A 22,867-nucleotide genomic window follows, 5' to 3' on the forward strand; every position below is an offset into this window, starting at 1 on the left:
GCTTGCCAGCAGCTTTGGTCGATGCATCCTCCACAGCCTCGAGTGCCGCCCAGTGGACGTCGTCGGTCCTGGTGCTAGTCTGGGCGGCTGGGCTGGCAACTTGCGGCCAATCCACACCGGGGGGCGGAGACACAAACACTGCTGCCCGGTCATGACCATTACTCTGAGACACATAATAGGGACAACAGTCAATTTCTTGTTACAACATGATTCTATAGTTACAAGGAGGCATCATTTACCTTTGGGGGAGGTCGGGCCAGCTTGAAGGCATGCTTGATGTCGTTTAACCTAACATAATTGGGATCGGCCAGGTTGAATAGCTCCCCAATCCTGGCCTTGACTTCTATCTTGTCAAGCGCCTCTTTCCTGGTCCTCGTTGGATCTGTGCTCTCCTGGTACTCGAAGCTAGGATGTACCCTCTTCTGGCAAGGTTGGATCCTTCGGCTGATGAAGTTACCCGACCACACTTGGGCCATCTAGCCTTCCCCACGGGCATCTCTGACCAGCTATTTTTCTTCTCTGGATGATTGTGTTTGGCTCTTCATGGATGTAGAACCACTTCTTGTACCACTCATCCAGTGAGGTGTTCTAGGGGTAGTGCAAGTATTAGGCTTTCATACCATCGCGCAGATTCAGGTAGACGCCTCCAGCTATCTTCGAGCCACCGCTCCCTTTCTTCTGCAAATAGAATAGGTGGCGAAAGAGGTCGAAATAGGGCTGGAAGCCACCATAGGCCTCGTAGAGATAGATGAAGGTGGAGACAAGAAGAATTGAGTTGGGATGCAGATTGCAAATCCCAATCTCATAATACAAGCAGAGACCCTGAAGGAAAGGGTGCACTAGAACCCCAAAACCCCATTTGAAGAAATCCTCGAACACCACAATCTCACCTGGTGGTGGGTTGGGGAAGCTTTCTCCTTCCGGCGCATGCCATCCCACGAGCGCCTTGTTGTGAAGCACTCCCATGGCGACGAGGTCTTCAATGGTCTGCTCATTGCTCCTTGACTTCCACCACTCCTTCGCCATGACTCCGCCTTTCTTCTGGGCATCTCTCTTCGCCATTAATCTACCCTTGTTAAGGGAGTGGATGCGGTGGAGGGGGGATTGGTGATGATTTTTGGGGGAATAGGGTTCGGCAAGAGGAAGAAGAAGGTTGCGGCGGCGAATGACAATGGGGAATGGTATGAGTAACTTACCAGATCTACATTATAAATAGCAAAGAGCTCCATCGTTTTGTCCACCCGAGATTATTGGGAGACATGCGCACGCGCCACAGACGGTTGTTCACACAACCTCGAGATCTATGCCAATAAACGTGCCCCTTCGTTACCAGTGTACGCGCCTCTTCGTTGATAGTGTAGGAGGGCCCACACTGACGCACCTCCATGCAGGTGTCAATCGACTGTTTGCCAGAAAAGAGCAAGAAGACAGAGTGACGTACTATACCTGTCTACTTTTTTGACCAAACATGCCAGACTGGACTTGGCAGAGAAAGGAGATCAATAAATACACCAAATAATATACAAGTGGCGTTTGTATTTTTGCTACATGTCTTGTTCTCAAGGATGGATCAGACTACTACAATGCTCGGGGACTGCCTAGACCAGGGCCATGCTTGGGGACTGCCCAGACCATGGCCGTGCTCGTGGACTGTCAATACCACTACCATGCTCGGGGATTGCTCCGACCACCGCCGTGCTCGGGGACTACTCCGACAACTGATGTGCTCGGGGACTGTCCCGACCATTGCACGGAGAATGGTTCTCCTCGGCTACATGTGATTTGTACTCACATACAATTGAGAGACATTTATTTAGACCTTGCTACAAGGCTCATACCTCACCTTCCAGCAAGCTCAGGGACTACGTCGGTACGATGCACCTACCGGTGCATCTCATATCACCTGTACAACGATTGGATTCTTAACTTTGGTGGAAATTCTTTTTAGACCCTGGCACCACGTGCCTACATCACCTACTACCAGGCTCGGGGACTAAGTGGGCACACTTTACCTTGCGGTGAATGTGTTGGTTTTTTTGACCCCTACGCCTCTGACGTTCAAGGACGCTATGCTTCAAGACCACTTATATTTCTTTCTAGAAATACAAGTGGACACACTTCTCAGGACAGAAATCTTTTTCTTTTTTCTTAAGAGCACCATACATTCTTTGGACAACTTACTTCTTCGGCGATGATGGTGGTCAGAAATGTCAAGAACTCAAGCCTTACTTGTCGGAGAAGGTTAAAATGGCATGTCGTAGCATAATACATGGTGCTCGGGGACTAGCTATGGGGGTATTAACCCCTATACCCTTATGGCTAAGCTTGGGCCGGCCCGGATCGATGGGTCCGGTCCACCCGAAAGATGATGTGCGGCCCAGCTAACCTGATCGGAGTCCCGCACAAGGAGTCAAGGCAGATTTGGCGATCAAGTAGGATCCTGGTCGGTTAGAATAGGAATCCTTATCCGGCCACATATGGCAATTATAACTAACTAGGATTAGTTTTCAGATCTGTAACCCTGCCCCCCGGACTATATAAGGTGGGTAGGGGATCCCTCTGAAAAACATCTCTCACTGACATACAGCAATACAAATCAGATGCAGGACGTAGGTATTACGCCTTCTCGGCGGCCGAACCTGGATAAAACCTCGTGTCTGTCTTGCATCACCATCTTGTTTGTGGCTTGCGCATCTGTCTGCCGACAATCTACTACCTTGGGCATACCCCTAGGTAGACTATCGACCATATTTCGTTGACAGATACTGGTGGAGAGCGACGTGTCACACTGAGTTCATGTGGTGTCGGGGTGGCCCCGCTCATGTCGTGCCTGGCGAGCGCGACAAGAGCGGCCGCCTAGGCGCCGCCTGAGCCTGGGCTATGGGTGCATGACATCATCATCAGTCGATGGGGCTCAGGGTGTGAGAAGTGCCATATCGTACTCACATCCTAGAGACATGAACTCTAGGCTCCCAAACCAGATCACCATGCTGAGACGTAGTGGTCATACAGGATCTACCATCCGGAACTTGTTAGGGAGATGAAGCTGACACAAAGCGCCCCTACTTGGTGTGACAACTGTTGGTGTTTTGGACCGGCGGGCCCTCAACCAACTAGTAAAAACATACTGCATGCCCCTAATCCTGGATGGTGATGCAAAGAGACACAAGGTTTATACTGGTTTGGGCAATGGATGCCCTACGTCCAGTCTAAGAGATCGATCTTGTATTCCTTGCACCGAAATGCTCGTAGTAGGGGGTTACAAGCAGGGTGAGAGAGGGAGCTAGTTCTAGGTCTCTGCGTGGAGCAGTGTGGATGACTTGAGATCTTTGTCTAAGGCGGTGGAGAAGCGTGCGTGTTATAGAATGTCGAGTGTGTGTTCGTCTACCTCATGAATCCGTCAGCCTCTCCCTCATCGTCATCTCCAGAAACAGCCCAAATCCCTCCCTTTTATAGTTGAAGGGGGGATAGGGGTGATACATGTGTTAGCTATGCGGCATCGTACGAACAGAGGCGGCATGTCCGAGCCCTGTAGCATATTACTATGGCGGTATGGTTGATAGAGTGGTCCTACCCTTGAAGTGCTAGAGCAACATGCCGGTCACATTCAAACTTTACGACATGGGAGCTCCAGTGATTGCTAGACACAGGGCCTGGCGAGTGACATGTTGGTTGCTGTGCGTTGACTGTGTGAGGAGCCAAGGCCCAGCTGGTGTCGAGGCCAAGCCGTTGTAGGGGGCTCGGTAGGCGTGCATCCCAAGGTTGCTAAGACCCCAAAGTAGACTGCCGAGGCGTGGAGGGAGGAGTTGGTTCTATACACTGATTCTGAGGCTATAGTAACCTAGACTTAGACTCCACACACCGCATAGTTTCTGGAGCAGGGGGTAGGTAGCATAGTGCAGCACAGGCGCTGGTCATGGGCACAGTACCGAGCACAGTGGTTGGTAACCCCTGTCCTATCCTATCTTGGGCGGCATGGCTTCGATGTGACTGGCGTCCAGTCGGCCACGCCGCTGTGTCGAGCCGTCGTTCGGCTAATATCGTGGGAGCAGTCAAACGCGCTGGTCGGACGTGGCGTCTTGTCTAGGAAGTTGGTCGAGGCGGAAGCAACGGGGTTGTTTTGCCGAGTCGGCCTTAAGCGAGGCAGAGAATCGGTGTCTCATCCGAGGCTGTATGCGTAGGACCTCGGGCGAGACGGAGAATTGGTTCCTCAGCCAAGGCCTTTCGCATGAGGCCTCGAGCAAGATGGAAAACTGGTAGGCCATCCGAGGCCCTCTGTGCGAGGCCTCTAGCGAGGCGGAGATTCAGTAGGCCGGCCGAGGCGTTCCGTGCGAGGCCTCTAGCGAGGCATAGAGTGGGTGGCTTCGGACATGGCCAGGGTTTGGCCAATAGCTGTCCCTTGGCTTTGGTTTTGACGGTGTGGGGGGTATGACCCCGGATACCCACGGTAGGCCACATGGGCTACGCCTCTAGGGGTGGTCCAGCCCACAAGAAGGAGCCTTGTGGGGCACGATTCTGCTCGGTGCCTCCCGCAAGGCATGGGAAGGATATCCAGAAGATGTCACGTAGTCTGATAGGATATGCACGATCCTGTGTTTCTTGTAATCTGTTATTACTTTCCGGTTATCTCTCAGATCTAACCATCTTGTAACCTTGCCCCCGGACTATATAAGGCGGGTAGGGACCCCCTACAAAATCATGACAAATCATACGATTGCTAATATAAACCAACAGACCACAGGAGTAAGGTATTACGTCATACTGATAGCCTGAACCTGTATAACTCGTGTGTCTCTGTTGCCTTCTTGTTCTTGATTATACGCTCCTCTACCCATCAATCTACCATCGTGGGATACCCCTCGGTGGACTGCTGACGATATTCTATCGACAGTTAGCACGCTAGGTAGGGGTGTGCGTGCTGTTTCCTTGTCGAACAAGATGGCTTTTTCCGTAGGCTCTTCGTTCCTCCCGCAGCCCGGCCAGATCTTCATGGTCGGATCCATCACATGGGTCATCAACGCCAACAGAGTTGGAGAGCTTCTCGAGCCGGTGTAGATCTGTTCTGCGCCGACCACCCTCGCACCTGTGACTACAGATCCAATCTTGGAGCCACTTCCGGGGTTGACTTCATTAGCCACTCACTGCTCGCTTCCTTGCTATTGGAGGAGGCACATCAACAATGACGATCTGATCGAGTCTATCGACCGGGTCGGCCTGAAACTCATCGATTGCCTCTCCATTGCTGTGTCGGCCCTGGACACCCTTGTTCAGCATCGACCACCTTCCGATCCCGATCTGTTGGTGTTTAGTGCTCAGGAAACCTCAGGGCTCGCCGCCCTGCCCTTCGGGCTCACCAACACCGTCGCTACGTATCAGGATGCCCTGAGGGGCAAATTCGCCGACCGGCTCGCCGACCAGCTTCCACCAACTGTCAACATGCTGCACGCCAGCCGGGGTCCCGGAGCATCCCTCCAAACTATCCTTGAGGAAAATCTGGACTCCGAGTCTCAAGGCTCCACTGATCCCCTCGCCAAGACCTTCACCAAGCAACCTCCTCTCCTACCTTTCTGGGGTGGCGCAATCTTCAACGTCAGTATCGACAGCCCCCCTCAGAACGGTGAAACAGATGAGGAATGCGCCACCCATGAAAACAGGAATGCCAATCGTGCACAACGACATGATAATGAACGTGCCATTGCGATGGCCGAGGCCGCTCGTGATAACTAGTTCGATTCACAAGGAAGGCCCCTCCATCGCAACCTCAACGAAGAATTCCTCCGCATTGATGACCACAACATTTTCAAGGCTCCGAGCGCCAATCTAGCCGTGGCCACCAATGAACTTGCTCACCTCCCGTAGATGCCCGAGCTCGCCAAGGTCGCCGCTATGCTTAAAGCGGCGCACTATCAAGTTAATGAGATTCGAGAAGTTCAGAGACCTTCACGCTCCACAAGTGTGATCCGCCGATCAGCCGATCTGAGATCTAATCGCCACCCTAGTCAAAGCCGCTTCGCTGACCAGTCACTACCTCCCCAAGGGGGAGTTGGAGGCCACCACACCGAGCATCATCATTAGCACGACCAAGAGGTCGAACAGGACGCCCGAGTGCACCTCAGTAACCTTCGGGATGCATGACGGTGTATCGATCAACGATGTTTTGGGCGTCATGAAGATGAAGTACGACGTCGCTAGGAGTACGAGCAAGAGTACGGCAACCTAGACTCAGCTCTAGAGCCGATCGTCACCGACAATACTGCCGATGTCGGCCCCGACAGCCCAGAAGGCCCCCAGCGTTCACCAGGGTGCTCCGAACGCTCCAATGGCCCCGTGGTTTCAAAATCACTAGGGTCGAGCCCTATGAAGGGAGGATGAATCCAACTCAGTGGCTGTAGGCTTACGCCACTGCCGTCCGCGCCACCAGAGGAGACACCAACGTCATTGCAAATTATCTCCCTGTCATGCTCACACCAGCCGCCATGAGCTGGTTTACAAGCCTTGCCCCAGACTCCATCAGATCTTGGGAAGATCTAAAGAGAGTTTTCACCGACAACTGCATGCCCACATGCAGGCGCCTGGGTACCAAGCATGATCTCAACTGCATCACCCAAAAGCCGTCCGAACTACTCCGTAGCTACATCAAACGCTTCTCCGAGATGAGGAATTCTATTCCCAACATCATGGAAGCCAAAGTCATCACCGCCTTCGTCTGAGGACTTCATCACTAAGAACTCCATTCTAAGTTCAATAGGAAGCCACCTACCGGCATCGGTGAGATGATCACAACTACCAACCAGTACGCTGACGCCGAGGAAGCGGAGGTGCGTTTTAATGAAGATACGGGCACTAATCGCCCGCCTCGCTACCACGACGACCGCAACGACGACCGACAGCACAACGATCACCGCCACGACGACCGCAACAATGACTGATAGCACAACGGTCACCGCTATGATGACCATAGTTTCCATTAGGACAGCGGACAAGATCGGCCAGATGGATACAAACCTGGTCAGAATTGCCACCGCTGACCAGATCACTTTGTTGCCAACGTCAGTGAGCTGCACGCAAAGCGTAACTATGATGAGCAGTACAAGAAGATCCTTGACGGACCGTGCCCCTGTACAAGAATGTCAAACACAAGATGAAGGACTGCCTTGGTTTGGCTAAGGAGTTCCAGGAGAAAAAGTACAATGACGACAATGGTGGGAACGGAGGACGCCGACCTCCTGGGGATAATAATAATAATAATGCCTTCTAGGACCATGACAAGGTGGTTGCCACCATCTTTGGGGGTTTTGCCTCCAACGAGAGCAGAAGGGAACGGAACCTCGCTGCCCGACGAGTGCTCGCCGTCGCTTCAGAAGAAACTACCACCAACCCTAGCTATCGCCCATGGTCCGAAGTCTCCATCACCTTCAGTAGGGCTGACTAGTGGGCGGACATACCCTACATAGGGCATTTTCCCCTCGTCCTTGATGCAACTGTCCAGAAGGTGCTCTTCAGAAAAGTCCTCATCGACGGTGGGAGCGCTTTGAATCTACTCTACACCAGGGCCCTAAGGGAGCTCGGCCTTGGGCCAACAGATCTCATGCCTTCAGACTCCTCCTTCTAGGGCATGGTACCTGGCAGGGCATCCAGACCGCTTGGGGAGATTACCCTACCAGTACAGTTTGGCACAGCAACCAACTACCGAGTGGAGCATATCAACTTCTATGTCATAGACTTTGACACCGCCTATCATGCCATACTAGGGTGACCGGCTCTGGCCAAGTTCATGGCTGTTCCGCACTACGTGTATTTGGTGTTAAAGATGCCTTCGCCCGCAGGGGTCCTGTCTTTGCGGGCCAACCTCTCCGTCGCCTATGCCTGCGAGACAGAAAGTCTCGCCCTCACCAAAGCCACCGACCTCTCCATCTAGATGGCTAGCGTGATCGCCAAAGCCAAGATGTTGTTTGCTGATGACATGGAGATCCCAGAACCTCCTCGTGCCTCCGCCAAGTCCAAGGAAGTCAAGGAGATCGGCCTCGGTCTCGACGAACCTTCCAAGACAGTGAAAATCAGGGCTCACCTTGACCCCAAATAGGAAAGCACGCTCGTCTCCTTCATACGTGCCAACGCTGATGTGTTTGCTTGGAAACCTGTAAACATGTCGGGGGTACCACGGGAGAAGATCGAGCACTCCTTGAATGTCTCGCCGACCGCTAAACCGATCAAGCAAAAACTTCGCCGATTCGCGCTGGACAAAAAGGAGGCTATTAGGGTAGAAATAAAACGGCTCTTAGCTACCGGATTTATAAAAGAAGTGTATCATCCAGATTGGTTAGCTAATCCTGTTCTTGTTAAGAAAAAGAATAAAGAATGGAGAATGTGTGTTGACTATACTGATCTTAACAAACACTGCCCTAAAGACCCCTTCGGCCTACCTCAGATAGACGAGGTTGTAGACTCCACTGCTGGCTATGAATTGCTCTCATTTCTTGACTGTTACTCTGGCTACCATCAGATCTCCCTCAAGAAGGAAGACCAGGTCAAAACGTCTTTCATTACGCCTTTCGGTGCATACTGCTACACCACTATGTCCTTCGGACTAAAGAACACTGGAGCGACCTACCAAAGGGCTATCCAGACGTGCCTCAACCAATAGATCGGCCATAATGTCGAGGCCTACATCGACGACATGGTCGTCAAGACTAAAACCGCCGACAACCTCATCGCCAACCTTGAAGAAACTTTCACAAACTTGAGCAAATACCGATGGAAGCTAAACCCTTCAAAGTGCATCTTTGGAGTTCCATCCGGTATCCTGCTAGGCTACATCATCAGCGCTCGGGGCATTGAACCAAACCCTGATAAGGTCTCCGCCATCACCAACAAGAAATGGCCGACGTGTGTCAAGGATATACAGAAGCTTACAGGCTGCATGGCTACGTTAAGCCAATTTATCTCACGCCTCGGTGAAAAAGGGCTACCTTTCTTCAAGCTCCTCAAGGCCTCCGAGCTTTTTTCTTGGTCAGAGGAGGCAGACACAGCTTTTGAGCAGCTCAAGTTGTTTTTAACAAAACCTCCAATCATGACAGCGCCACGACCAGATGAAACTTTGCTGGTTTACATCGCCGCCACTTCTCGAGTTGTCAGTACGGCTATTGTCGTCGAACGCGAGGAAACTGGACATGCCTACAAGGTACAACGTCTGATCTATTTCATCAGTGAGGTACTTAATGAGCCCAAAACTTGTTATCCTCAGGTGCAAAAGCTGTTATATGCAATTTTGATCACCTCACGCAAACTTCGAAATTACTTCGAATACTACAAGATCACCGTGGTCACTGAGTTCCCTCTAGGGGATATTCTCCACAATAAAGAGGCCAATGGTCGTATCATCAAGTAGGCTGTTGAGCTCGGCACCTACTCCATTGACTTCAGAAGCATACCAACTGTCAAGTCACAGGCGCTTGCCGATTTCATTGCTGAGTGGACCAAAATCCAAGAACCCATCGCCGCCACTTGCCCCAAGCACTGGGTCATGTACTTCGACGGCACCCTTAATATCAATGGTGCCGATACGGGCATTATGTTCATCACACCGACAAAGGATAAACTCCGATATGTTCTTCGCATACATTTTTTGGTCTCCAACAATGCCGCAGAATACGAAGCATGTCTCCACGGCCTTCGTATAGCCGTCAAGCTCGGTGTCAAACGCCTCATGGTATACGGGGATTCCGCGCTGGTTATCAATCAGCTCAATAAAGATTGGTCCTGTTCCAGTGAGAAAATGGACGCATACTGTGCCGAAATCAGGAAGCTTGAAGGGAAATTCTACGGCATCGAGTACCACCACGTGGTATGGGATCAAAACCAACTAGCCGACCAGCTATCAAAGATAGGATCTTCTCGCACCGCGGTTCCACCGGGGGTTTTCGTTCAGGACCTCTTGACACCATCCATTAAAGAAGATAAGGAAGTTGTAGAAGTACCCCCTGCCGAGCAGTTGGCACTCACGATACCTTCGCAGGTCGCCAATTGGAGGGAACAGTTCATCAAATACCTCTCCAACGGTGAAGTACCCGCCGACAAAATCGAAACCAAATGACTAATTCGCCGAAGTAAGCACTACATGTTGGTAGACGGCAGCCTGATGAGGAAAAGTGCCAAGGAAGGGATATTGTAGAAGTGTATCATCCAAGACGACGGTGTGAAGCTACTCTTCGAAATTCACTCTAGTTCCTATGGCAATCATGCGGCTTTGAGAACACTGGTCGGCAAAGCTTTCCGAGCAGGTTTTTACTGGCCCACGGCCATCTCCGATGCGGAAAATCTCGTTCGACGATGTGAGGGTTGTTAGTTTTTTGCCAAGCAAATATATGTACCGGCACAGGAACTACAGACCATCCTAGCTTCCTGGCCATTCTCATACTAGGGACTGGATATGATCGAACCTTTCAAACCAGTGCCAGGAGGTTTCCGGTATGTGTACGTCGCCATTGATAAGTTCTCCAAGTGGATTGAGTACAAACCACTTGTCGCAGCTACTGCTAAGAAAGCAGTCGAGCTCTTTGAACACATCATACACAAATTTGGTCTCCTGAACAGCATCATCACCGACCTCGGGACAACTTTTACCGGCCATCATTTTTGGGACTTCTGTGAAGACCGGTGCATCTCTGTTAAATACGTTTCCGTTGCTCATCCTAGAGCTAACGGCCAGGTCGAACGGGCCAATGGTATGATCCTCGACGCCCTCAAAAAAGGCTCTATCAGAAAGAAGAAAAGCATCTGGGCAGATGGCTCAAAGAACTACCAGCTATGGTCTGGGGACTGCGCACTCAAGCTAGTCGCAGTACCGGCGTATCTCCATATTTTATGGTCTATGGCTCAGAGGCCATACTTCCAGTGGATATTGCATTCCGAGCACCCAGAGTAGAAAACTATGATGAAGAGCAAGCCGTAGCTATTCGGACAGAAGACATTAATTGGGCTGAGGAAGAACGTCTAATTACTTGCGTTCGCACATCCAAGTACCTCGAAGGTCTGCGGAGGTATTACAACCGTAACGTCAAAGGTCGTTCGTTCACGATCGGTGACCTCGTCTTATGTCGGAAACAAAAAACCGAAGGTCTTCACAAGCTGTCTTCACCCTGGGAGGGCCCTTACGTCGTAAAAGGTGTTACTCGACCAGGGTCTTATCGCTTATGCGACTTAGATGGACTCGATGTTCCCAACTCCTGGCACATAGAGCACCTTATACGTTTCTACCCCTAAAATAACATAGATATGTATTCTTTACTTTAATATTAATAAAGTTCTGGTCTCCATAATTTTTCTCCATTTTTTCCTCCATCATAAGCTTCACTTACCGTTAGCGGGCTATACGCCACTCCGTGACGACCTCCAATAAGCTCGCCAAGTACGCCCAACCGAGCACGATCTCTCCAAATCGCCGAGCACGATCTCTCCAAATCGCCGAGCACGATCTCTCCAAATCGCCGAACACGATTTCTCCAAATCGCCGAACACGTTAACTCCAAAACGCCAAACACGATTTCTCCAAATCGCCGAGCATGATTTCTCCAAATCACCGAACACGTTAACTCCAAAACGCCAAACACGATTTCTCCAAATCACCGAGCACGATAACTCCAAATCGCCGAACACGATAACTCCAAAAATTCGACGAACATGTTTTCTCCAAAAATCGCCTATTATGTTTTCTCCGAATCACATAAGCCTTTCCTCCTAAAAATGACGATGATTTTTGCACTCCAAATTTTGTAACATAGCTCGCCGAGCAACACACGTTTTTTCTTTTCTATTTTCTATGGGGAAGACCCAGTCTCCGATTACTTCCTACACGCGCTAAGGGGCTACGCGCTCTGCGTGTCGGTTGGTCGGCTGTAGTTCCTTGGTCATGCTTGTTCATCCTACACGTGTCAGGGTCTCTGCGCTCGACGTTATAGACTATGGGCTAATCAAGGCCTAGATTTCAGGCATAGACTAACTGCTCGGACACCACTTTAACTATTTTTCTCAGCAAGTTACTCAAATCGGCCGCTGGGCGGCATGAGTTTTGTTTTGACAATTATGGAGGAAACCAAGGCTCTACCATCCCACCACACGTGCTACGGTCTCCGTGCTCTGCGTATCGGGCGGTAGGTGACGGTCCTATGCTAACGCTTGTTTTCCCAACATGCACACGGGCTACGTACTCTGTGAATTACGGGCTAGCTAAAGCATCAGGTTTAGTGGAAACTAACTGATCAGACACTACTTATATTGTGCATAACGGCATCGGGTTATTAATACAAATGACTCTTCATCGCTAAATAAAGTAAGTAGTACAGGCGACAGTATCTGAGCAGTTCATTAAGATTCACCACCAGCTTCTGTTTCACCAAACTGGTCTATATCACCGACAAGCATTTTGGCTGCATCTTCAACATCATCCTCCAGTTGTTGGGTTTGCACGTCGCTCAGCCCGTCTGCGAACCCACCACCTATCGACTGGATGTCAATAGATGGATAGTGGGACCGAACCACTGTAAGGGCATGAGTAGCGGCGGTCAAAACGGTGTCACGGTTGAAATTTTTGAAATTCTCCCACGCTGCCTTGCATCTCTGAATGATGGTATCTAGCCCGTGCTGCCTGCTGTCAGGACAAGGTGCCAGTTCAATATCGACGTAGTCGAGTACTAGTGCTATTGCGTTGGATATAGTGTTGAAGTTGACTTTCTGGACCTTGGCTTCCTATACCAGCACATTGAACTGTGCCTTGGTTTTATGGCGGTAATCTACAATAATTAGAATGGTTCGTCAGACCAAAAAAGTACTACAACATTACTTCTGATCAGGGGGTATCTACCTTTCAGCTCTTTGGCCAGTTTGGCTACTCGCTCTGACTCTTTCGCTTTCTCTTATCGAATTTGCTCGACGGTCTGGCGAAGCTGGCTGAGTTCTGTGTCTTGCTCTGCAAGCACAACAGTTATCATAACAGTGGATTGGCAAATTACTACAAAGCACATTATGTAGTAAGGCATACCAGATTTTTGCTTGGATACATCCTCGAACTGCTGGCACTTCCGATCGAGTTGCTCGGATTTATTTTTGAGTTCTTCGGTTTTCTTGCCCAATTGCTCGGACATATTTTTTAGCTCCTCGGATATAATCGCCAGTCGCTCGGACTTCTTTTGCAGCTGCTCGGATGCAGCCGATAATCGTTCGGAGAGAACCCCCTTCTGATGTTCAAGGTCTAGTGAGTTAGACTCTGCAAGGTCCCGCTCGCGCTAGGCCCTCCTAATATTCTGCTCCGAAAGATTTAACGCCTCTCGGAGTTTCTTGTTTTCCTCGGCAAGGAGCTCCATCCTCTTCATCAGTTGATGCCACTGCTCGGCTGTTCGAGCTATCCCCTGTGGATGAACAATGCTAGAGATAAGTCATGGTTTCTAACCACATATATCAGTGTTTTAGGTGTGGTACTCACCTCGATCTGAGTCATAACACCAGCAACGGCGGATTTTAACCTCTTTATTTCCCTAGTGGTGTCTTCTTCCTCGACAACTACCACCTCTTCCCCGTGTTTTTGGAGAATCCGTATGGACTGGGGCTTGGGCGCGGCACGCTCGATCTCCACAACCTCGTCCTCCTCCGCCATTAATTGAGGCACCACTGGGGGACTCCGTGGTCGGACAGCTACTCCGACCATTCCTAGCATCGTTGCGGGTGGTGAAAGTTGCTCCTCGGCCACCGACGGAGTTGCATCCTCAGCCTCCGGTGCATCAACGACAGCTACAGTTTCCGCTTCCAAAGTACCGACCTTTTCAATCATAGCCTCCGTTGCGGTCGCCAATGCACCTGTCGTGTGCGCTAACGATTCACCATCGCCAGGAATGCTGGCAGTAGTGGCTGGCCCATCCTCTGTTCGTCGAGCACTCGGGGACTCCCGGACGGGAGCAGTTGTCATTTTTTCTTCTGAGGTCACGGGCCTCGGTGTTGCTCTGCGTAATGTCGGCTTGTCAGTAACCAAGAGAAACAACAATACTATTACTCTAAGGCAAATATACTTATGGTTTGGTCTTCCGGTTGATTTTCTTAAATCGGCGATGCCTGCCTGATCCCCCAGGCACGGCTGTCTGGTCAGCTTGATGGGAGGACTCCTGCGCCTCTGCAGCGGGCTGCTGCTCTTCTCGGAGCCCGGGGGCCCCACCTTCCGTGCGTGTTTCTATGGTTATCCCCTCTTGTTGCTCGGGGACTCTGGTAGTTTGCGTTGCCAGGATTTCTGTCGTTGCCCGAACATAGCTTTCCCTTGCTTGCTGCTTGAGAGCTTTAGCATCCGCCGATGCCTCCTTCGTGCTCGGCGGAAGCACTAACTGGTCCTCGTCATCGTCTGACCACTCCAGCATAGCGGTTCTTCATGGTCGAACTGTTCGGTCTTCACCAAGAGAGATGCCGCCTGGTTTGTGTGCATGAGAGCTTGCGGTTTTCCTCCTCTTTGGGACCGGCTCGTCTACTGCCGATCTTTTGTCATGGATCTTCTCCGATGCTTGGGATGGACTATCTGACAAGGTGCTCTGCTCCTCCTCTTCGGACTGTAGCGGCCGTCGAATGTCCACTCCTTTCAACCAATCCGCTCTCGGAACATTTGAAAAGTATATTGCCCTGTCCTGCGAATGGATCTTTACATAAGTAAGTCAGTTCTTTGCTCAGAAATTGATGCCTAAAAAATGCAAGGTGAAAGGGTTACTTGAGGAGGGGGATTGGTATAGTTGAAAGCCTTTGTTCCTTTTGGCCAACTGAATGAGACATTGGAAGTAAATAGGTCCATGGCACGGTCTATTACTTCTTTCTTCGTCAGACGGTCTGTGTTTTCCCAGGTACCGTCATTGTCACCTTTATAGTCAAATACCGGGTGGGCCCTCTCTTTGCAGGGCTGAACGCACCGCACTATGAAGCTAACTGCCACTAGTTCACCCCTAAGCTCCACGCCCTTAATCAAGTCCAGCAATTCCATTACCTGTTCCATGTCAGCATTGTTGGGTCTTTCCAACCAGTTACTATGATTAACCGGGATGTGGTGGACGTGGCATCAAATCATTGGGTGACTTTGTTTGATATAGAACCATCTGGCATTCCAACCTTTAAGGGAGGTATTTAGCGGTACGCTGATATATTCGCTGGTCATCCCATCCTTGAGTTGTAGGTACACGCCGCCGACCACCTTGGAACCGCTGCCCCCCTTCTTCTTCAGACAGAACAGGTGCCTGAAGAGGTTGAAGTGCGGAAGAACACCGAGAAATGCCTTGTAGAAATGGATAAAGATAGACACATGCAGAATGGTGTTGGGATGCAGATTACAGAGGCTAATCGCCCAAAACTCCATAAGATCCCTCAAAAAGGGGTGGATAGGAAACCCTAATCCTCGCCAGAAATAATCTTCAAATACTACAGCCTCATCAGTATGTGGTGTCAGGAAGGGCTCACCACTAGCCGGCCGCCATCCAACAGTGAGGCGGTCTGGGAGAACTCCCGCCGCCACCATCCTATCGAGATCTGCCGCCGACGTCTTCGATGGCACCCACTCCTTGTCGTGGCTGGCTCCGATGGCCACTTTCTTCGGCTTTGCGGCTCCTTTTTTCGGTGCCATTTTCTCCGGATTGGAACTGGGTTGGAGGCGAGTGCTCGCGATGGTGCGGAATATGGAGCGTAGGGTTTGCGAAGGAAGGAAGAAAGGCAAACTGAGTGAGGTAGGAGGCGATGTATGTGGTGGCGCAGTTATAAAGCACTTCCTCTAGTTTTCATTGCGCCTGAGGGTTTTTGGGAAACCGTTCTTGCCATTAGCGCTATTTCGACTCCACCAAAGTGGTTTAATGGGCCGCAAGTTGGGCTATCACGCAACAGTAGCCCACGTCGCTCATTTATCGCCGCCAAATATTCACCAATTTCTTCGCAATTTAATGAGGCTCAGCACCCGATGCTGCACAGCCATTACTCTGATTTTTTCTCCATGGTTTGATTTATCCGATATCTACGCCCGACACACGGGGACTGGCTACTTGCTCGGATGGATTACTTTTTTCTGAACCTGGCACCACGTGACTACGTCACCTACTATCAGGCTCGGGGACTAAGTGGGCATACTTCACCTTGCGGTGAATGTGTTTGTTTTTCATCTTGAGGCTACGCTCGGGGACTGGTAACCTGCTCGGCTGGTTCAATATTTTCTAAGCCTGGCACCACCTGACTACGTCACCTACTGTCAGACTCGGGGACTAAGTGGGCACACTTCACCTCATGGCGAATGTGTTTGTTTTTTCCGAAAGACTCCGAGCCTCTAAAAGTTAAACCAAGGTTTCTTTAACCTCGTGGTCGGACTCTAAGTGGGCACACTTCATTTTACCACGCGGGAATTTTCAATTCTGAAATTGAGCTCCTTACACCCTTATGACAAGCCGTGCTCGGAACACACTGATCGGTGATGGTGCACGTTGCTCGGCAACTGCTCACAACTGATCGACGATTCGTTATGGTGGTCGGACCATGATCTGGATAGCTCGGTTTTTGTTCGCACCTGCTCGGGAAAGTTCAATACGGCATTGCTCAACAGGTACAAGGCTCGGGGACTAGCTGTGGGGGGTATGACCCCAGATACCCACGGCAGGCCACATGGGCTACGCCTCTAGGGGCGGTCCAGCCCACGAGAAGGAGCCTTGCGGGGCACGATTTGGCTCGGCGCCTCCCGCAAGGCATGGGAAGGATATCCGGAAGATGTCACATAGTCTGATAGGATATGCACGATCCCGTGTTTCTTGTAATCCGTTATTACTTTCCGGTTATCTCTTAGATCTAACTGTCTTGTAACCTTGCCCCCTAGACTATATAAGGCGGGCAGGGACCTCCTACAAAATCACGGCAAATCATACAATAGCTAATACAAACCAACAGACCACAGGAGTAAGGTATTACGTCATACTGACGGCCTGAACCTGTATAACTCGTGTGTCTCTGTTACCTTCTTGTTCTTGATTACACGCTCCTCTGCCGATCAATCTACCATCGCGGGATACCCCTCGGTGGACTACCGACGATATTTTGTCGACAGACGGTGTCTAAGCGATTTTTTCGATTATTTCTTAGGGGACCCTTTCTCGTGGTACCTGACAACCATGGAGACAGCCAACCTTCTGTAAATTGTTGGGGATTTCCTATTAAGAAAGGTGATCCTAAGAACCCTGTCATTACTTACTCCATAGGACTCCACACTTTTCATAATGCCATTTGTGATATAGGGTCTAGTGTTAACATTATGTCTAAGAAAACTTATGATAGAATTGTTTTACACTACCTTAGCTCCAACCTTAGTTTACCTACAGCTAGCCAATCAATCTACCCGTTATCTCGAGGGAGTAGCCACCGACTTATTAGTTAAAGTAAGGAGTGCTTATGTTCCTACAGATTTTATGATCTTAGATATGGGCAACGACAAGGATACACCTTTAATCCTTGGTCGTCCTTTCCTTAATACCGCAAATGCTTGCATATATATGGCTTCTGAGAAAATCCAATTCCACTTTGCTGGAAGAAAAGAAATATTTACTTTTGCCTCTGGACAATTCCTCTTTGATGTGAAACAGGAAAAGGAGAAGCATCCGACGAAAAGAATCAAGATAAAGAAACCAAAGTCGATTGAAGAACCAGAGAAGCCTGTCAAGAAGAAGAAGAATAAAAAGAGATGGCGTAAAAAGAAAGATCCGTCTTCAACATCGTCATCCCCTGACCCTGATAAGGCCTCTAAGGTGGAACAAGAGGAAACACCCCCGTTCGAGGAAGAATGACCTTGAGCCCGTCAAAAAGGTAAGTTTTTCTATCCCCCGCACATTTTATTGCATTTCAGTAGTTGCATCTCATTTAAATTCTCCAATAAATTTGCTTTACATTGCATGATTAGTTAGTTGCATTTAGGTACTCTATGTTAATAAATAAAGTTCTATAGTAGCTATGCATGATAGGATAGAGTTTGCATTTAAATAAAATAAACTAAAAACAAAACAAAAAATATATAAAATATTTAGTAATAATAATAATAAATAAATTATCTAGTAGTAATAAATAAAAGTAAGTCATTTATGCATCATTCTAGTAGTAGTAGTAGTTAGCCAATAAAGAAAGAATCAAAGAGCCGCCAGAAGATGTTCCAACCTATGCAAAAGGAAAGCTTGGGAGAGATGTCTCTCCCCACTCAGGCGTGATAAATCCTAAACCCTCTCTTTACATTCATGTTTGTTTTTACAGTGCCAATATCCATGATCATAGGATGTAGAGAGAATTGCCTTGAAATTTATCTTAAAAGAAACTCTGCTCTAATAAACGATGATAAATTATTTGGAGATGATGAATAATTGCTCTGTGATACTTTACAAAAGTTTGTTATACAACCTGATACTTCTTAAGTTTTGAGCATGATAATTTAGACATCTTAAGTTGAATGTTTTTGTAGGTTGCAAATGCTAGAACAAGTCTAAGTTCTTATAAGGTGAGTAAATCTTTGAACCTATCTGAGGAATAGTAAAAACAACCTAGAGTTTTGTTTTGCAAAATGCGAAAACTTTCTTGCTAAAAGTTTTTCAACGGTGAAAAATTGCTACCGGAGCCAAATACATATGTTAAAACAACCTGATGCTTTAGAATGTGAGAATGTTAAGTTATTTGGGGGAAAAAAGATGAATTCAAAAATAGCAAGTACTGTGAAACGGTGAATAGCTTAATCTGAAGTCCAACCAACTCGTGGGCCACGAAACGAAATGAATGCCGAATCTACCAAACTGATGGGAAATCTGGTCAAGTACTATGATCTAGCAGCATGTTCGTTTGACTGTGGCTTATCGTAAACGATCGTAAATTTCTAGCTATAACAGTATTTTTCTCTCGCACAGATCCATCAGCCGTACTTCTTCACAAACTACAACAATACGAACCAGCCTAACGAACAGGCTGTAGAATAACTAGCGTCAGACTCCGACCGACCGGCTGGGAATTTGGGAAGGGTGGAAAAACTGTGGAAGCAAAAGCAGTGACGCACCACCCATCCGCTCACGCGCCGAGTCCCTGTGCGGACTGCGGAGGCTGCGTGCGCCGCCGACTCGCGTTGCAGGCTTGCAGGCCTCTCGAGTTGAGAGGATGCGACGCCAACGTGGGTGGCTAGCTCAGACTCGGAAACGGAAACAGAAAGGGAGGCAACGGCTAGCTCGGTTTGAAGCGCGAAAAGGGACCCCGCCCGCCAGCTCAGAGGCAGAGCACGGCACGCACGGCTCGGGCTCGCCAGTCGCCACTGATCCGACAAAACCACCGCCCTCGGCGAGCGCTTTCCAGCTGCGAACTCGTCCACCACGGCAAGTCAAGTCAGCGGGTGATGGCTAAAATTCAGGTGGTGTTACGTGAAGACGTCGTATGAGATGTTTAGATATTAATAAAAAAAATTATAGAAAAGATCCACTTTAAAAGTTTATGGAGTAAAAGAACCCGCCTCATATCGGTACACCTGAATAACCATATCTGTGAAACCCGATTCATCTGTATACATCGATTTTTTCACTATATACTTATTTCTTTTCTGTTTCATTTTCCTCTCTAAAATAGCTTTAGATTGCACTAGTTATTCTCCATCTTTCTCCACAATCGGCATGTCAGATAGGACTTGTACATCTTCCCCCACCCTTTTCTTCAATTGCGAAACATTAAAGACGGGGTGTACCAGCTTCACGAGACAAATTTATTAAGCTTAATTAATCCGTCATTAGCATATATTTACTGTCGCACAATATTATCAAATCATAAACTAATTAGACTTAAAAGATTCATCTTACAAATTAATCATAAATTATATAATTAATTTTATAATTAATCTAGATTTAATACTCCAAGCATGTGTTGGCACAACGAAGTTTAGGAGGCATACAAACACCCCCTCAGTCGAGCGCGCGGGCCGCGGCGTGGCGCCTGGCGCGGCACAGCGCCCGCGCCCCTGCCCTGCTCCAATGACCGACCAGTCGGTCGCCATTGGTGTGATTTGCTCGGCTACCGGGGCCAGGCCCGCGCCCGCCGCCACGACGATTTGTTTGTCGGTTCCTACTGCTGCCACACTTGCTCCGGCTACGTACTCCACCGTATGTGGATCAAATGTTTTGGCCGTGTGCTAATGACGGACCAGTGGTCCGTCCAAGGGTCGGCGGAAAGGGCTACGCGGGCAGAGAGTTGAAAACCGCTTGACGCGACGAGGCTATTTGCTAGGAACGCGTACGCCGTGGCGATTGGAAAGCAGAGCAGTTACGCTACCGCGGTGCGAGTAGGATCACCAGTGCTTCTGCTTCGCTAAAAATATGAATGCGGCGATGCTACGAGATCGCGATCGCCTGCACCCGGTACGCCAATGCAATGCCCAAACGAGTAGCTAGGTGCTAGCAGCGGTTGGCTGGTTCGTATCGTTGTTGGTTCGTGAAGAAGTACTACGAGCTGATTTGTGTGAGAGAAAAATACCGTTCCGGCTGAAAATTTACGATCGTTTACGACAAGCCACGGCCAAACGAACCTGCTGTAGATACTGTACCGGGGAAACAGATTCCTCGCGTTCGTTGGCTAGATCAGAGCACTCGCAATCCGACCGATGGACCCCAACAAAACAGTAGGATCCTACTAGTGAAATTCTATACTGGTAGCACAAACACGTAGCCCATCAATATACAGATCGTGGTTCATATATAAATATCATATCCGGATCCAACAAAAACATCATTTGAATGCGAATTAACCCCGATCCCGGTAGCCATTAACGAGCTGATATAAAACCGAAAAGGGAGTCTAAAGGCGCACCACCACGATACATTACTCTGCCTGCTACGTACTACAGCTTTCTTGTACGCACGATCCAGCCAGCGGCAGGGGCAGGGCAGCGGCTGCACAGGAGCCGTGCCGCTGCCACTGCACCCCAAGCCCCACCACCCACCATAAAACCCCCCACATCACCACTCGCACTCTCGCAGCAACCAACTCGATCCGCCTCACTTGGCCGCCCATTTGAATGTGAGAAAGAGAGGGAAACTGCCGCCCAGCTATCTATCTATCCGTCGCCGTCGCCGGCCATGCCGAGATCCTCCTCCTCCAACTCCAACCCCAACCCCGGCTCCGGCTCGTCGAAGCCCATCCTGAGGAGGGCGATGGCGACTATCCTGGCGCTGCCGCTGACACCGATCTCCAAGGCCAAGCTGGGCCTTCTCCTCTTCAAGAAGCGCGCGTCCGCCGCCACCAGGCGCCGCTGCTACAACTACAAGCCGTTCCGCCACTACAACTACGCCTACGTGGGCGAGTACCAGTTCTCGCCCTCCCGCTCCCCGCTCCTCCCGGGCCCGCCGCCCCCCGGCGTCACGGCCTGGCGGAGGGCCGCCGCCAAGAAGCGCCGGAGCAGGGCAAGGATCATCCTCGCCTCCCTCTTCTGCGGCGCCGACGACCTCGACGTCGCCGTGCTGGACGGCCTGGCTCGTCGGGGCGACGCCCAAGGGCGCGGGGACAGGGACCAGCTGGTGCTCGCCCCGGCTCTGGAGTGGGGGCGGGACGACGATGCCTACGCCTACAACGACGAGGAGGAGGAGGTGGTGGACTACGGGGAGGAAGGGGACGAGGAGGTGGACGGCCGCGCGGAGCGCTTCATCCAGCGGTTCTACGAGGAGATGAGGCTGCAGAGGCAGCGGTCTCTGGTCCAGCGCCGGCTCTAGACGCCTTCTCGTTTCGTCCGTTGCTACTGTCGATCGGGTAGAATCAGTTGATTGTCGCTGCTATCTTAGCTGCAGTTCGGTTAATCTCTTCGTGTCTTGCATTTGCATCGTTCGTGTTACCGTTGTTTTTTATCATGGGGTAGTTCTGTTGTCCGAGTCTCTGGTGAGACATTCGTCTCCCCTGCTGTAGTCTTACTTTTAGTATTCGTCACCTATATATAATCCATCCTTGGTATGTTGCAATGTTCGTTTTTGTAGTGTTTTGAGTTTGTACAATTATTACAAATCAATGCGTGCTAGTACCTGTTTCTATTGGCACAGATGGTAATTTCGGATTCAAATTCGTGTTCATGGATTCTTTAATTCGGAATTGGAATTTGGAAAGGAGCGGCCACCGACCAGAGTAGGTACCAGAGCAAATCATGGAAAATGATCGGCATATTATATAATGCAGGGATAACAAGTCGAAGAACAATTGACGGTCAGCTGTCTCGTATCCTAAATAAATTAAGCTAATCGAGGAATGTCTTTTTGACAGAGTACTGCTTCGAGAACTGGCGCTGATTTGTTCTCTAATTCTTGCCTGTTTACTGCCAAGTTATCCTCCACTCGACCAGACAGTTGACAAGCTGTACAAGTACAGGAAAATATATTAAAAATAACATTTCCGATTCAATTAGTGGTAAACTAGTACTATTTCATTTGCAATCACCATGCCAAAAAGGTTGAACATGCGAATTTTGAATTATCTTGGTTGCATCGAGATTCAGAGTGGGATCCTAGAGCAGAACATGTACTAACATGGGCAAAGTAACGGTCTTCCAATTCATGCTTAGCACTAGGTCCAGCAAAAGGTGCCTTTTTCGTGTCACACAACAAAATGTACCCTGTCGTACAATGTCATCAGTTGGGTAAAAAGTAGAGCAACGAAAAGGCCACAAAGATTAGGAGACACTTTTAAGCTTTAGCACGTTTCCATTAGAACATACAAAGGCTAAAACAACCGGGAGGCCCTTTAACCTTACATGACTCTGTACAAAATTTACCGGCCCCGTTCGCTTCGCTGAAAAAATAAGTCAAAACACTGTTCCGGCTGATTTGTTGTGAGAGAA

General features: G+C 49.6%; 1 protein-coding gene across 1 annotated transcript; it reads left to right on the top strand.

Annotated features, from left to right (window-relative positions):
* Positions 1-21,038: 21,038 nt before the first annotated feature.
* LOC136458922 (uncharacterized) lies at positions 21,039-21,986 on the top strand. Its single transcript, XM_066458828.1, has one exon. It carries the CDS (start codon positions 21,126-21,128, stop codon positions 21,753-21,755), a length of 630 nt encoding a protein of 209 aa, XP_066314925.1. The 5' UTR covers positions 21,039-21,125; the 3' UTR covers positions 21,756-21,986.
* Positions 21,987-22,867: the final 881 nt, after the last annotated feature.

The sequence above is a fragment of the Miscanthus floridulus genome, chromosome 6, assembly GCF_019320115.1.
Source record: "Miscanthus floridulus cultivar M001 chromosome 6, ASM1932011v1, whole genome shotgun sequence".
NCBI lineage: Eukaryota > Viridiplantae > Streptophyta > Magnoliopsida > Poales > Poaceae > Miscanthus > Miscanthus floridulus.